Genomic DNA, 15483 nt, shown 5'->3' with positions numbered 1-15483 from the left:
CGGCTCCCCGGTGCCTCTGGCCGCCGCCCCCGCCGCGTCCCCGCCCCCGGGCCGCCCCCTCCTGGCCCCGGTGCCCGCTCGGCTCCGGCCCCGGCTCTTTGTCTGCGGCTCCCCGCCCGCTCCTGACAGCGCCACCGGGGAGGGGACAAGGGGAGGGGGCCGCGCCCCGCCCGCCGCCCCGCCCGGCCCCAGGTGCGCTGAGCCCGGCCCCGGCCGCTCCGCACCTCCGCCCGCCCGGCTCTGCCGAGCCCCAACAGCCCCGGGAGCGCTGCTCGGGCTGCTCGCCTTCCTCCTGAGCGCCGCAGATGGGAGAGCTGCGGAAACCGAGGAGGAATAGGAGCGGGGCACGGCAGCCCCGGCACGGTCCAGTCCCGGTAACTGAGCTCTGTGCGCTCAGGGACTCCACGCAGCCCTGCCCGGGAGCCGCTTTCCAACCCAAAATCCGGTGCCAGCACTGATGCTCTTCCATCCTCCTCGGTCCCTAGGCCCTGACCTGTCCCTTTCCATCCCTCTGTCCCGCCGTTCCAGGGGTTTGGGACAGGAGAGGGAGCAGTCACTGCACCAGCCTGAGGAAGAGCTGCAGCCCAAGAGCAGAGCTCACAAACCGGGAAATGCAAACCCAAGGCGACAGCAGAGAGCCGAGGTGACAGAAAAAATGCCATCTCCCTCTACACAGAAATATCAAAGAATGATTCCTCTGATCCCTGCCGGAGAAAACCCAGGCACACCAGGGCTTCAGAGGGGAATTCCTGCCCCAGCAATAAATGAAAACCCTCAATGTAGGTAGTTTGAATAATATTTCCCCCCCCAATACAGCTGGCTTACACACACAAATAGTGCTTAGCTTTTTATGTTGTGTGAAACTGACGCTTATTTTGATGACTTCTCTTAAAAGTAAAGTCAATAACTCAATAGCTTTTTGATAAATTCAGATTATCTTGAATAATGGCGAAGACTGTGAGATGTGGCTACATTTTTCTATTTAAATCGATCCTGAACCAGCACTGCCTCATTTTTGTGGAGAGACAGAACAAACCTAGAAAAAGAACAAACCCTTTTTGACAAATTAGACAAGATAAGACTCTGGAAGGACAGGGGTCACTTCCCAAAGAAATGGTGAGCTAGGAACTAAGAGAAGCAACTTATTAGAAAGTACATTAAAGTGGAATGGTTAAGTTTTGTTTGTTTGCTTGTTTGGGGATTTTTTTTTTTTTGAGACAAAATGAAATAAGCAAAGAAAAAAATCTAGTAACTCCAAATTGTTTTCCAGTTTCTTCCTGTTCTCAGCTACAAACACAGAACCCTGCCTGCCTCAGTGATTCCCTGTCTGCAGAGCAGTCTTACTGATCCAGCCTCTCCCCAGGATGACACTTCAGGGGACGTTGGGATCCTTTGTTTAAAGGTTAAATGAGGCAAAATGAAAATGAAGCACCTTTGCTGTTCCCATGGCATGGCAGAGATCAGGTATGTTTGGGCTGAAACAGCATCATGCTTTCAAAAATATGAATTCATTAATTACCTCTACACTCAATCCATATCTTTCCAGAGCAAACCATAAACGGCTCATTATAGACTCGTACATGAGATCTATGGGGAATGTACCAAAAAACCCACAAAATGCCACTAAACACCATCCTGCCAACCACAGGAAAGAGCTTTGAAAAAGCTCTGGGTAAGGACTTTGAACAAGCAACGGGATTCAGCAATGGATTGATGAAGGCAGCAAAGTGCAGTTCTAAAATGGAGCTCCATCACCTTCAGAGTAACACACAAATGTGTATTTCTACACCTCAAAAAGCACAGATAGAAATCACCCTTATGTGGAATACAACCCTTTTGAATTGCTCATTCTTTTAAAGGGGAGATTTCTCCTAAACTGAAGATTTTCCATTTGATATTTACTGACTACAAGAAATCTCAGGCAATTACAACCTCTGAAGACTGCAAACCATCTTCTAATTATGAAGGTATGTGCAATCCTGTAAATAAGGCTGGAATCAACTTGGTCTGAAAAAAAAAAAAAAAAAAAAAAGGAGGCTTTAGACATAATTTCAAACTATTTACTTACTGAAATGGAATTTTCTGTGCTTGCCAAAATGAATCCCATTCAGTGTGATGCAACAGGTGTTGGAATTCCAGCAGCCGCCTGCAACCCACATCTGGTAATGGTTAGGAGTTAAAAGGAAGTTCTGTAAGAACTGCTCATGTATAAAAACTATTCATCAGTCAGATCTATGGGCCATATTCACCCACCCGCTTGCACTGTGCATAGCTCAGATTTTTATTTCGTTTACAGAAAACGTAATTCTGCTCCTCATAAAGTCTCAGGAATCTCAGGCACTTGAGAGCATTTGGGGGATTGGTGTTGGCCATGCTGGTGGCAGAAAGGTGAGGGAGGGACAGGGGTTTAGGGAACAAGGTGTGAATACATCTGTATTGGTTCTAATTCACACCCTGGTCACTTCTCATCATTAACTCTGCAGGAGAAGGAATCCTCCCCCATGTCCCAAATACCTCATAAAAAAGCTGCACAACGTGAAAATTATCAGACAGGGATTTGTCAAGCAAAAAATAATAATTTCCAAGTACTGCCACTCACAGCTGGGAATCCTTCTGCTTTTCCCCCCCACCTCAACTGCCAGATTGAACTCAGTCAGACAACTCACAGGAAACAGTGGTAGGACCATGCCATCAATGATCAGCCCTTCCTAACTGCCTCAGCATGAGTGGTGTCACTAACTTGTCACTCAGATGATCAGATCCAAAGGTCTAAAAGGTAATTCTCACTTGCTTCAAGATTTTAATACAGGTAAATGGTGCATAAAAGATACTGTACTAAACCCAAGGGTATTAATCATTGAGTTTTGTGTTAAGTCCTGCACACACTAGATTTCAGTAGAAGTTGGGTGAAAAATAAAAAAGTCATCAATTTCCAGAATAATTTCTCCCCCTTTCCCAATGGAAAAACATTAATCTCACTCATTACACAGCACCAGACAAGAACAAGGCCTTAGTTAATTTTTACAGCATTATATTCAAGGTAAAAAAGCCACACCTATTCTTTAACTCTGAGTTTTGTTCTCCCTTCGTGTTTCTGTGACAGACAAACAGAGATAGCAAAAGCAGAAACTGATAACTGCAAAGTGTCCCAGGCTTTGCCACACTCCTGCACCTCCCCAGCACCGAGGAAAATGGTTTTACAGAGACTACATCAGTTCAGACAGAGTGGCAGAAACCAGACTGATCCTGCCCCCACAGGAATACAAACATCTCTAGAAAAAATTATAAGGAAAGGATAATTAAAGAGCACTCTTCAACTAAGACTGTAATCTAAGTAGCATATAACAGGATAATGATATTGAGAACATAATTATTAAATAGTTCTGTCAAAAATGGTTATTATTCATCTATAGAGCAGGAGAGTCTGATCTTTCACAGTAATATAACATTTTAATTCCTGACAAAGTGAAGGAAATAATACTAGCAAAGCATTCAAATGGAGGATTTTGAGTGATTTAGAAGGAAGAGCACTGTGCTTATCAGAAGGGACTGTCATTCAAATGTTTAGTCAGAAATAATTTCCCAATTCTCTTCTCAGCTCCTACATGACTGGTGAAATACAATTTGTGTGTAGTCTGACTGAACAGTAGAGCCACCTCCCATATGCAAGAGATACTAAACAAAGGAATAAAGTTTTTATAAGAGATACTAAACAAAGGAATAAAGTTTTTATATCCTACAGGCAATCTCCAAACATACATTGTCTATATAAATTAAAAAATTAGTTACATCTGAAGGGGCAACCATAACATAGAAAATTTAAGATCTTAAATTAGCAGGAAACTCAAGTTTTTGCATATACATTATCACAGAAATATTTTAAAAAGAAACTGATCAGAGGCATTTGAGCCCACTCTGCAAACCTCGTGCTTGCTGTACAGACCACACACAAATGCAGCGGAAGAAACAACCTAAAATAATTTCTGTGAGTTGAACAGGAATGCTCACATAATCACTGGAAATGCTCTTAATTGGTGTGGCTCAGTGGTGCATTTCAGAGCTGTTAGATCTTCTGCCGCTCTGGAGCTCTTTTCATGTCCTGGCAATCCCAGCCCAGCCAGCAGTTTGTTTATCATATTCAGGATGAATTTCCGGATCTCCAACAAAGTGGTATTTACTCCGAGGCAGGGAAGACTGCAGTAATCCAATAAGTTCTCATTAGCCTAAAATGCAAAAACATCTGCTGGGGTCATGAGCTGCTTTGCTGTTGATGAGCACAGGCTCAGCTCCGTTTGCAGCTCATGTGAACAAAGAGTTGAGGATTTGGGGTGTGGAGAGGGGACAAAGGAACCTCAGGGGTTTCCAGAGCTGCAGCTCCACCCCGGGCAGGAGGGACCCTGCCTCACCTTGACCGCAGAGCCCCCATTGCAGGGAGCACAGGAATTACAGCCAAAAATGCCTTGACTCAGCCCTCCCGAGCTCGTGGTCAGGGTCTGGCACTGAGGAGAATGTGACCACAGCACCCAGGCAGGACAAGCTGCAGGGCAAACCCAGCCCAAAAGCTTTGCCAATCTCTTCTTAAACAACCAAGGGTTTTGCAAGGGATGAATACTTTCATTTCTTGGCTCCCCCTTCCTCTCAGGCTGTCACCCACCTGGCTCAATTCACAAATGCTTTCAGTTTTTGGAGGAAATAAAAAAAAATCCCTTCCCCCAAAAAAGCACCTTAACACACAGGAATGTTAACAACTGGTCAAGAAGAACTTCTGGCCTAAAAGATGAATAAATAGGTAATAAGTACTGCACAAGTTCAAACAAAACAAAACAAAATCTACATTGATAGAAGTTACAGTAGGGAGAACATTATTAATTCCACAGGGGAAAAAAAAAAGACACATAACCTGAATAAAAAGAGCCCTTAATTTGTTTAGGATTCCAACCGATTTAGAGCATGTGACATTGTCAGAAAATAAGTGGAAAACACAAAATAAGTGGTGTCACATCTGTTTAGCTCCTGCTCCAGTGATTCTGCAGTTCTTTGTTGTTGTTTGTACAGTGCTAAATGACAGCAGCCAATTCTGTGGAATATTCTGCAATATTTCAAGGTGGAGGAGCCTGAAACACTTCTGCAAAGAGCCAAAACAGGGCCACTTAGAAAGAACATTCGTGAAAATCAAGAAGAAAAAGTCTCAGTTCAAACTAGTTTAAAACCCTTTCCTGGAGAGGCCGAGCTGCTTTAGCTAACACTTGTTGTACCATTCGTACAAAGAATTACACAAGTGTTCAGTTTAAAGAATGGCCAGAATGCTGAAATTCATGCCTCTGATTCTTCTGAAACAATGAGTGCACATCCCCGGGCACAGAATTGTTGTGTAGCAGCAGTTTGGCTTCAGCCCCAGGACTCCCCTTTGCCTCGTGGGAGGATGAGGAGTGCAGCGAGTGCCGCCTGCAGCAGCGGGGCTGAACTGCTGCCCCCGCAAGATTTACAGCCTTTAATTGTGCTCACAGCAAGCACCTCCCCGGGGGGAGAACCAGCAACATTCCTCTGCTTTGCAGAGGGAAAATTTGCGTTGCTGGCTGTTGCTTAAGTAACGTTTGGGTGTAGGTACACACATCCAATAGTATCTCAAGGGCAGAAAGTCGCTTGACTGCAAAGGATGGGTTTAATTTAAAGGTATTTCTTAAAAGAAAAATACTTTTTCAGACCATCAGTGAGGTGTACCATTAAGGAATCCTAGGAAAGACATTCTGATATGCCTGTGCAGAGACATTATAATCAAGACACTACAATATTGATTTCAATTTCATCCATCCTCTCTCATATTTAAGAGGACCCTTCCCAGCTTTCAGTCTTGGAATTGACACACTGATCATAAACAGGTTAAAGGTGTGAGAACACACAGCTCAGCAATAATCCAGACCAGTTTCATCATGTTGGAGCCTTTCTACCCACATCTCAATCCAGCAGAACTAACCAGCCCAAATATTTTCAGCCGAGCTGATTTTGGTGGGCAAAGTTCCCCATCCAGTGGCCAAATTCATGGATGCAGCTCATGCTCCTGCCCAAGCTTGATGCAGCTGCACCCACCCACACTGCTGATGTGCTGGACTGCAGCCACACAGGTGAACTGCCAGGTGCAGATCGTGAGGAAAAAGAAATAACAGATGGATATCCTGAAATAACACTGGTTCACAGAGAAGCTACTGCTAAAAAAATGACAGCCAGATTGTATGCAAGGAGGGTCTGAACAGTTTGTTTTATGGGTGTGGCACATCTACTGATCCAGTTACTTAATTTACTCCTGAGTTTTAATAAAAGGACACAAGAATCTAGTTAGACCTTTAGTAGTGCCAGCAATAAAGCCTGAACAGCACCTGAAGGAGTGCAAGGATAATACTCCAGGTATCTCAGTAGGATAAAAAGCCTTACAGATGCAGCTTAAGCTACAAGTGTGAAAAACCATCACAGAATGAGGTTCCACAGGTTACAAAATACAGGCTGCAGCACGTCTTCCAGAGAAAAATGCATTCCATGTAGAGAAAAGGAAAGGATGTTGAAGAAACATGCCAGATGTGGCTTGGATGTTCCTAGCACAGCACATGCACTCAGTGATCAGGTTTGTGGTTTCTTTCCCCATTCCCAATCCTTTGGCCTCAGCACTTGGGGTGCTCATGGCTGAGCACTGGGACCACTTGGTGTGTACAAGTGCATCACTGGACTGTGCAGTATGAGCCCTAAGGAAGGCCAGATGGAAACAAAAGCTGCTGTAGGAGATCAGTGAACATATTCAAACTTGAAGGCTACTGACAGAGCAGTGGAGAATAGACTTTATTAATAAAAACAATAAAATCCTTAAAGAGGAGTCAGGTTTATACAAAAGCATTTGTAATTTCAATAATTTATTTACAAGGCAATTAGACAATGAAGAAGAAATGAGAAGTTACCAAAACTTCTCACTTGTTTAAAGTGACCAGGCTCCTTCCAAGCAAGTGCTTTATACCCACCCAGCACATCCAGAAATACGGGACAAATCAGAGTTCCTGCAGAAGTTGTTCAGTGAGCAGCCAATGCTCAAGCTGTAACTCCCACACAGGTCAGATTTGCCAGGAATAGCACTTTTTATCATTTACCTTTCAGCACTGTCAGGGCAGAAAGGGATGGAAAACCTGTCACAGAAATCCCCGTTAAAAGCGAGCGGCGCTGTCTCCCTGTGGGACAGCCTGCAGAACAACTCTCCAATTCCTGTATCAGTGAGCAGCCCTGCTGCTGACTTCACTGAAAAACTGGGCAAGTTGTATGTCCACATCAGAAGTAAAAGGATAAAAAGTCTGCTGGCTTTGAGTTAGTACCTACCCAGCAGTAAAACAATACAGAAAGTCAGTTGAAATACCAGCGTTTCACAACATCTACTCCATGCTTCTCTTCACACACGTATTGGTTATGCAGAGAAACTTCTTTACTGGCTTCAAAGGACAGGTTCTGCACATCTGTGAAGCTCCTGGAACACAAGAAGCTAAAGCAGTGACACTGAAGGACAATAACTCTGCTTTAGCCCAAAGATTACATGCCTGCACATCTGCATTTTTCTCCTACTATGGCCCCACCAGAAGAAAACAAATGTAAAATGTCAATTTTCTTCTCAAAAGCAAGAACTAGGAGGAGAGATGGGGCAGTTTGCAAGAGGGGGAGATGAGTGGCTTAATGGTCTATTAATCTTCAAAGATTTTAACTCCAATCTCTTCTGGGGCAATGAAGGAAGGGAAGGACATTAGTCATGCTTTATCTCTTCCTCATCCTCCCAGGGATGCTTTGTATTTGTTGTCACAACAGTTGAGGAGAAAACCCTTCTCTGTGCTCCTTGTGCCTTCTCAAGGATGACACATTTGCAGGGTTGTTATTTAAGACAGTTGCAGCTCACTTTTCCGTCTCCTGGGTTTCTCCACTCCTACATACCTAAACTTGCCAAGTCTGTTCTTGCTCAGTGAAATTCTCAGCTGAAGTGTCAGAGAATGGCACACTGAGGTGGTTCACCTGGAGTACAAACCCAACCCCAAACACCCCACTGTGACTGCAGGCAGGGCACGGGCTGCTACAAAGAGAATTACACTTAGTGCTACCAAACCCTCAGACAGCCCTCCTCCAGTCAGCTCTGGATATATTCTGGCAAGGGATATAGATTTCCCTCCAAATGTTTAGTCAACAAGTCTTTCCACCCAATTGTTGTGATACCTTTGAAGCCCTTTACTCAGTTGCTGAGACACTTCTTGAATCTCCTTCAGTGCACCAAGTGCTTTTGCACTATCCTCTGAGTGGTTTGGCATAACTTCTGTCAGAAGCTCCTGTGTGATCATTAATTGCTTTCCCAGTTCATCTGCAAGATGAAAAGTTAGAGGTATTATTAAAAATGAGAATGGCACCACTTAATACAAGATATTTCCAGCTGGAGTAACCCAGAGACAGGTGAACTAGACTACAAAAAAAATATTGTTCAGCTTTCACAAAAACACCATGAAACCGTGAAAGCCAAATTATTTTTCACTGTTGTGACTAGCACCAGCAACAGGCTACTAAAATTGCTCATCAAGCTCTCTTTTAGAGTATGTCACAGATTTTTAAGATAAATATATGAAAAAAACCCCAAATTTTAGATATCCAAATTTCCCTGGCCAGTTTCATATATTGCTGTTGGCATGTAACCCTCCATGAAATTTATTCAGACATTTCCTTCAACATTCACAAACAAAACAAAAAAAAAAAATTCACCTATTCACTTCTAGTCTTCTCACAAGAATTCCAAGTTCTTCAATAAATATTTTGCATTTGTTTTAAAGTGTATAATTACTGTAAATTATTTAAGAATCTTGTTTTTTGCAGATCAGTGGCTCAAAAATGAAACTTTTTGTCCAGACTTCAATACAAAATGCATGTACTGATTTATTAAATATTCTCTTGATTCAAGACAGCACACAATAATAATTAAGCTCCAGTTTTGCAAGAAACGTGAGCGAGTCTGCCCAGGTGACTCTGTCCCTCAAACACAGAAACAAGAAAGATCAGAGCATTCTTACAACTTGTTTATACAGTAGGAAAAAGAAAGGGGGAGGAATGCCATGCATACAGTTAAAATACATAAAAAACTGCTGAAGAAGGTGTATATGAAGACTGAGCTAACTTAAAAAGTTAATTTCTTCTCTGCTGCAAGATAAAAAACTGTGTAGTAAAGTGGTTAAGCAGAGGTAAGAATTACACACAGCACAACATGTGATTATTGCTGCAGCCCAGTGTCCACACAGGCTCTCAGAGCACACAAAGTTCCTTCAGTGGCAGATGCAGCAGTAACAGTGTGAGAAGCTTTTTTAGCATAAGCCCACTACAACTGAAAACAAATCTGAGAAATCAAATTTTCATACCAAGGTAGGTTTGCTTATCTCCTTCTATGTGAATGCTCTTTATGGGCAATTCGTGTCTCGTAGCATCCAGGGAAGCTGCAAAGCTTTTGTACTGCTCTTTAAACTGTTCACAGACAGCAACGAGGGGAGACAGCACTTCTATCTGAAAGAGACACACTGAACAACACCTCTCCAAAAGCACATCTTCTGTAATTACACACCTGGCTCAATACAAAAAATACTTTATGATAAAACCAAATACCACGCTGAAATGCTTATTGACAGAGGAATTCAAGAAGTCTGTGGTACAATAATCCTATCAAACTGTTGATTATGTTTTCCTCTCTGTCCTCAGTACCAGTTCTCTTGTTCCTGTAGCTCAGAGATATTGGCAACACAGCAAAAGGTTTTATATCAGATCCTTTGTCTGTAATTAACAAGTGTGTTCTCCAAAAGCCTTGTTCAATTTCTGCAATGTGTATTTGTTAAAAAGCAAAGAGATTCAGTTTTGAAAATTCATTATTCAAACATTAATTATTCATTAGAAACCTGTCTTCTTACAATGAGGACAGAACTACTTGTGGCTAACACATACAAACAAGGCAAATAAAGATGTTCACTTCTCTCTAAGCGGGGGCATCTCAGCTCTGACCATACCTGGAGTTGCCCAAGTGTGGGATGTTGTGTGGTTTTGGGTACTTTCACCTCCTGGGCATCACCCAGACCCTCCCCTGGCAGCCACTGCAATCTCTGCCTTTGCCCAAGAGCTCCAGCTTCTCCTTCCTGCCTGTCCACCAGGGAACTCAACAGTAACAAAGGTGCTGCAGACCTCAACAGGAAGGGGATATTTATTTCCTTTAAGATGTATAAAATTGTATCCCTGCAGGCCACAGAAACAGAGAAATCTCCCCTGGATAAAGGACTACTTCATAAATGAATTTGTGTAACTATCAGAGAAGCATTAATTAAAACTTACCTGTTTGTCTAATGTTTCATTGAGCTTCTGCTCTCTCTCCTTGAGCAGAATTTCACGTTTCAGCTCCCAGAGCTTCTCCTGTTCTTTCCGCTTCTCTTCACACAACTTTAGCAAGTTTTTTTCAGCTTTTTCCTCCATCTTGGCAATCTTTTTTTCTGTCTATTACATCCCAAAAATATTCACAATTAAAGCAATGCAAACCTCAGACCAAACCAAAGAGTTTCAATTAATGAAGAGGAGACCCCACACAGTAAGCAAACAAAATCAGGGTTAAAGACCCTCTCAAGAATCTTGCCCCACCCCTGCTTCTTTTTTAAAGGAAAATACACAGAGCACTGAGGGAACAAAGTCACTGCCACAAACTTCAACTCCACACAGACTCAGTTTTCCCAAAACTTCTGCATCCCCCCAATTCCTAAGAACCAGCACTAGCTTAGTAAACTGTCACTGAATCCACTCTAAGAGTTGTCATAGCTCATGGTTTTACAAATTATATATATACATATACAGTCACAATAATCCAACTTTTACAGGTCAGGAAGCATTTAAGAAATTAAACAATTCCTCAATATCAAGTTCTATCTGAAACATCAAATATTTGACCAACTCTCACCTTTATTCTTAGGAAAGTTAAAAGTAGTGTCTCAGATTCCAGCTCTGCCATCAGATCACAAGAATCACCTTCCTGCAGAAAAGAAGAGAATATTCTATATCAAGTCTGGTATTTAAACAATTGGCATTTCAGTGGTCAAAATAATTACCAAATGAATTACCAATAGTCCAGTTCATGCCTGGAATCATCACTGCCAAGAAGCAGCTCAATGACAGAAGTTTGTTTTTTATACACTCGTGTTAATTAAACACAAATATTTGTTCCAGCATCTTTTATAATATTTTCAGCAGATTTTCATAATTCTGGTAGAGAATTTGAAGTTCCAGTGCTACACTGAATGAGATCTCCAAATAAGGCCCTTTATATTAGATTGAATCAGTGTTTGTTCTCAGAACAAAAATGCCAGGAAATACTTAAAGGTAACGTGATATAATTAAAGAGTATGGGCAGGAACGCAAGAGGAATCCACCTGAGGAGATGCAATAATTGGAACAGATTCTTTGCCACAAGAGAAGGAAAGCTCTGGTCAGTGTCTAGGTATCTGATCAACACACCAAACACTGTCAGCACTGACTCCTGCAAGGAGGCTTTAGATCCTCCCAGGACCTCAGCTGTAATTCAGATTAAAGACAAACAGAAAATCTTCATTCCAAAATAAATATCCTTACCAACATAAGCAGTGAGACTCACCTCATCAGTCTCTTCACTTATTTCCTGTGTCTCTGAATCTTCTTCTGAAGCAGATTCTGAATAAGAACTCTTCTTGGAGTCACTTTTATTATCTGTATCACAACAAAGTCCATGTGCTGCTCTTCTGTTAAGGTCTATAGGGTGGGTCAATAGACCACCAGGTTCTTTAAAGGCAGAGAACATTTCAAAATTATTGTGTGCACCAGTAAAAAAGATCTGTGCTCTGTTTCTGGCTCTGATATACTCAGGAGCAGATATGGATCATGTAGCTTTAAGTGACAAACAAATGCGATCCACTTTTCAGAAGGGCTGACACCCACCTGTTATAGGAACAAAAACTCAAGAGTATTTTATCCTTTAATCTTTGACTTTATTCTTTACTTTTTGACTTTAAATAAAAACAGAGCACCCAAAAGATACCACAAATCAAGAGCTTAATTTAAACTCCAAAGGTATTAGTACCTCTGCTTAAAATCCTTTTGTGAATATACAAGAGTACAACAGTGGCATATGAATGGAAATTTACCGTTAATAACAGAAATATCAAGGTCTGGTAGCTTCATTTTCCCTTCATCTAATAAAGTGGACTGCAAGTCACCCTTCTCCAAAGCAGCCTGATTCAATGAGCTGAGGTCCACACCTGCAGAAAGAAGCTGTTGTCAGACTAGGAGAATTAGAACTAGAAGCAGGAGGCTCAGCACAAGTTCACAATTCCAGGCTGCAGAGCCCAGGGAAGCTGATCTGGTTCCATCCCTCCCCTCACACCCCACTCTGACCTGAGAAATGCCCCTTAGACCTCGGGCTTGTGAGCTGCACCTGGACAAGGCTCCTCTTGAGCTCATCAGAAACACTTTCTCCTCCCAACAATGTCTAATGAGCACCTGTTTTCTAATAAACAGCCTTAAAAACTTATTTTTCTTGAAGCTCCAGAGAAAGTTACCAACTAGAATTGCAGCAAGAATGGAAAATTATTATGGGTAAAGCTCACTCTCTAACATCCCCAGAAAGTGAGAGCCTTTGAGGTCCCAATTCACAGAAAACAAGGGAATAATTTGTCTCAATAACTGGATATCTGTGGAGACAACCAAGGACTATCAGTAATACCAGACAGGAACCATTGGTAGTAACAAAAGAAATAAAAATGGACAGTTTTGCAGATAGATTTTCAGTCACATTTGGTTTAACAGAAAGATCAAATTAAAAAAGCAGAGTAATGGTAAGGGCATAGGAAAAGAACTGTTCAAAACCTTTTGCAGAAGGCAGGAAAGACCCAATCACTCCATTCCAGAGCCAGGACCTGATTTGTCTTAGTCCCACATCAAGTTTCTTAATTTCCTTTGCATACAAATAATAGCTGCCAGTGATGCAAGTAATACAAAACATCAATATCTTAGAGCTGTTAAGAGTTCCACAGGCTGGAAATACAAAAGAATAACTTAAACACTGGTAAAACCTACTAGCAGAAGTTTCGTGTTTCTGAGAGACAAACGATCTTGCTTTAATTCTAGAAGATGGCAGAGAACTATTTGATGAAGAGGAACTTGACGAAGCATTCTGAAAAGAAAGAAACAGCTAAGACAGAACATAATCCGCAAAATCTTACCTTCAACTTAAATGCTGACAATACACAACTAAATCCCAGGGCACCTTGCTGCTTTGCAAGTCACCTGAGTACAGTCCCAAGCTCCCACCTAGCAGCACACCACAACTCCCTCATAACCCCAGCAGAGGCGCTTTCCCCCCGTTTTGTTTATTTTTGGTTTTTTTTGGGTTTTTTTTTTTTGTTTTTTTTTCCCCTCGCTGCCACACGTCCAAGCCGCCTCTCACACCTTTTCTGCCTTTCGCTGAGCGACGCCTGAGCTCGGCACTCTCGGCACCTCCTTGTTATGTTTCTTATCGAACTGCAGGTAGCGAGACTGCACGATTCTTCCTCCTGAAAGAGAGCAAAGAGCTCAGCCGGGCCCACCGCGGGGCTTCCCGCCTCAGCTCGGATTCCCCCTCGGCCGGGCCGGGCCAGGCCGGGCTCCCGCCTCAGCCAGCGCGGGTCCGCCCTTACCCCACGCTACCTCTCCGCTTAGCTTTAGGCGTTGGTTTGGCCGCCGCCGTGGCGTTCCCTTCCGAGGACATCGTGCCGAGGCAGCGGCGGGCGGACGAGGGGCCGGGCAGGGGTCGCTTCCCCTCAGCCCAGAGCGGCCGTGGCCGCCATCGCGTTTGAATCACCGCGCATGCGCGCGCCGAGGCGGGAGCGGTGAGGGCGTGGCAGCGCTCCCCCTGGCGGCGGGGAGGGACGAAACGAGCCCGGGTCCGGGGGCTCAGCCCCGGGGGCTGCGCTGCGTTTAAATAAAGAGATAAAGGAGGGGCTGGCTACTCCTGCAGCACGGCTTAGCACCTAAAAGTGCTCCTTGTCTCAGGCCTTTGGTGGGAGGTAGCTTTAGCTGGTGAAGTCTGTTCTGGGCTCCTCAGTACAACAAAGATAAGGGGCTACTGGAGAGAAGCCAGCAGAGGCCACAGAGATGATGATGGGTCGGAGCATCTCTGTGATGAGGAGAGACTGTGGGAGCTGGGCGTGGTTAGTCTAGAGAAGAGAGGGCTGAGAGAGGATCCCGTCAATCCTATATAAATGTATAAATAGCTCCAGAGGATGGTGCTACTGCTCAGTGGTGCCCAGTGACAGGACAAGGAGTAATGGGCACAAACTAAAACACAAGACAAGCCCATCAACACGAGGAAGAATTTCTTTAGGTTGTGGGTGGCCAAGGACTGGAACAGCTGTCCAGGGAGGATGTGGAGTTTCCTTCTCTGGAGAGACGCGTTCCTGTGTCATCTGCTCCAGCTGGAGACAGGACTGCGTGATCTCCGGAGGTCCCTTCCAACCCAAGCAGTTCTGTGATCTGTGAACCACTGTGCCCCAGTGCTCTGACACACCGAGCACCAGCCACCCCACAAGCCCCGCAGCAGCGGGTGGGGTCGTCCCCGGCCAAGCAGCACTACGGGGTTCTTCGATTTTGACAAGAATCCACCCTCGCTGCCTCAGACAGACAAACAGACAGCACCTGGCTGCCGCCGCCCACCCGCGGCGGGGAGAGAAGAGGGCTCGGGGCTCGAACCCGGGTCTCCCGATCCCCGCCCGCCGCATCCCCCCCGCTCCCCTCAGGCCGTGCAGCGGCTCCGCGCCCCCGGCCCCGGCCCTGCCGCGGGGCGGCGCATGCGCGCAGCCAGAGCGGCGCTGAATGGGCGCGCCCCGGCCCCCCCCACCCGGAAGTGGCGCGCGCGGGGCCTGTGGCGGCGGCGGGGCCGGGCGGCCGCGCTTCGACACCGGCGCAGGTAACGGGCCCCGCGCTGCTCTTCCCCCTGCTCCGCAAACCTCCCCCTCCTTCGCTACGGGCTGCCCAGCGCTGTGGTGGCCGTGCCTCGCAGCGACCGGGTCTCGCACCGAGCGCCGTGGGCGGCCGGGGCAGCTCTGAGGGGGCGTGTGGGGGTCGGCTCTGAGGGGATCCGTGAGGGTCGGTGCCTCGGGGCAGATGTGGGGGAGCGTGGGAGGGTCGGCTCGGAGGGGCTCTCTGGGGGTCACTTCAGGCTGGGGCAGCCGCCCTGAGGAGCTCGGGGCCGGAGCGGTTCCCCGGGACGCCGTGAGGAGCTCGGGTGTGCCCGGGGCCGGGGGCCGTGCCCGGCTCCGGGGCTGTACCGGGCACGGGCAGGCGCTGAGTGACTTTGTGTCAGCCGTGCCCGAGGGGCTGGCGGTGCCCAGGGGAAGGGAAGTGTCTGACTCGGGCTGTGCCTCCCCTCTCTCGGGCAGAGCCTGCCCGCTGAGCGTG

General features: G+C 45.4%; 2 protein-coding genes across 11 annotated transcripts in view; one reads left to right on the top strand and one right to left on the bottom strand.

Moving 5' to 3' along the window:
* Nucleotides 1–6813: 6813 nt before the first annotated feature.
* HAUS8 (HAUS augmin like complex subunit 8) lies at nucleotides 6814–13874 on the bottom strand. 2 transcript variants are annotated; one of them, XM_041482832.1, is made up of 10 exons: nucleotides 13735–13874; nucleotides 13498–13601; nucleotides 13126–13222; nucleotides 12195–12308; nucleotides 11669–11832; nucleotides 10979–11050; nucleotides 10366–10524; nucleotides 9411–9552; nucleotides 8230–8371; nucleotides 6814–7498 (listed from the first exon to the last, which is right to left on the bottom strand). In XM_041482832.1, the coding sequence occupies exons 1-10, from the start codon at nucleotides 13793–13795 to the stop codon at nucleotides 7378–7380; spliced, it is 1176 nt and encodes a 391-aa protein (XP_041338766.1). In that variant the 5' UTR covers nucleotides 13796–13874; the 3' UTR covers nucleotides 6814–7377. The 2 variants fall into 2 exon arrangements, with proteins under 2 accessions (XP_041338766.1, XP_041338776.1); XM_041482842.1 differs by having other exon boundaries at nucleotides 13507–13601.
* Nucleotides 13875–14935: 1061 nt separating this feature from the next.
* MYO9B (myosin IXB) overlaps nucleotides 14936–15483 on the top strand; it is a 43330-nt gene continuing 42782 nt past the window's right edge. For all 9 annotated transcript variants that reach the window (XM_041481136.1, XM_041481127.1, XM_041481112.1 and 6 more), the window contains exon 1: nucleotides 14936–14992. The gene's annotated coding sequence lies outside the window, so the exon portion shown is untranslated. The remainder of the gene's footprint in view (nucleotides 14993–15483) is intronic.

This window comes from Pyrgilauda ruficollis, unplaced genomic scaffold (genome assembly GCF_017590135.1).
Source record: "Pyrgilauda ruficollis isolate IOZ18807 unplaced genomic scaffold, ASM1759013v1 scaffold115, whole genome shotgun sequence".
NCBI classification, from domain to species: domain Eukaryota; kingdom Metazoa; phylum Chordata; class Aves; order Passeriformes; family Passeridae; genus Pyrgilauda; species Pyrgilauda ruficollis.
The sequence above is the reverse complement of the archived record's forward strand: the minus strand, read 5'-3'. Positions and strand labels throughout refer to the sequence as shown.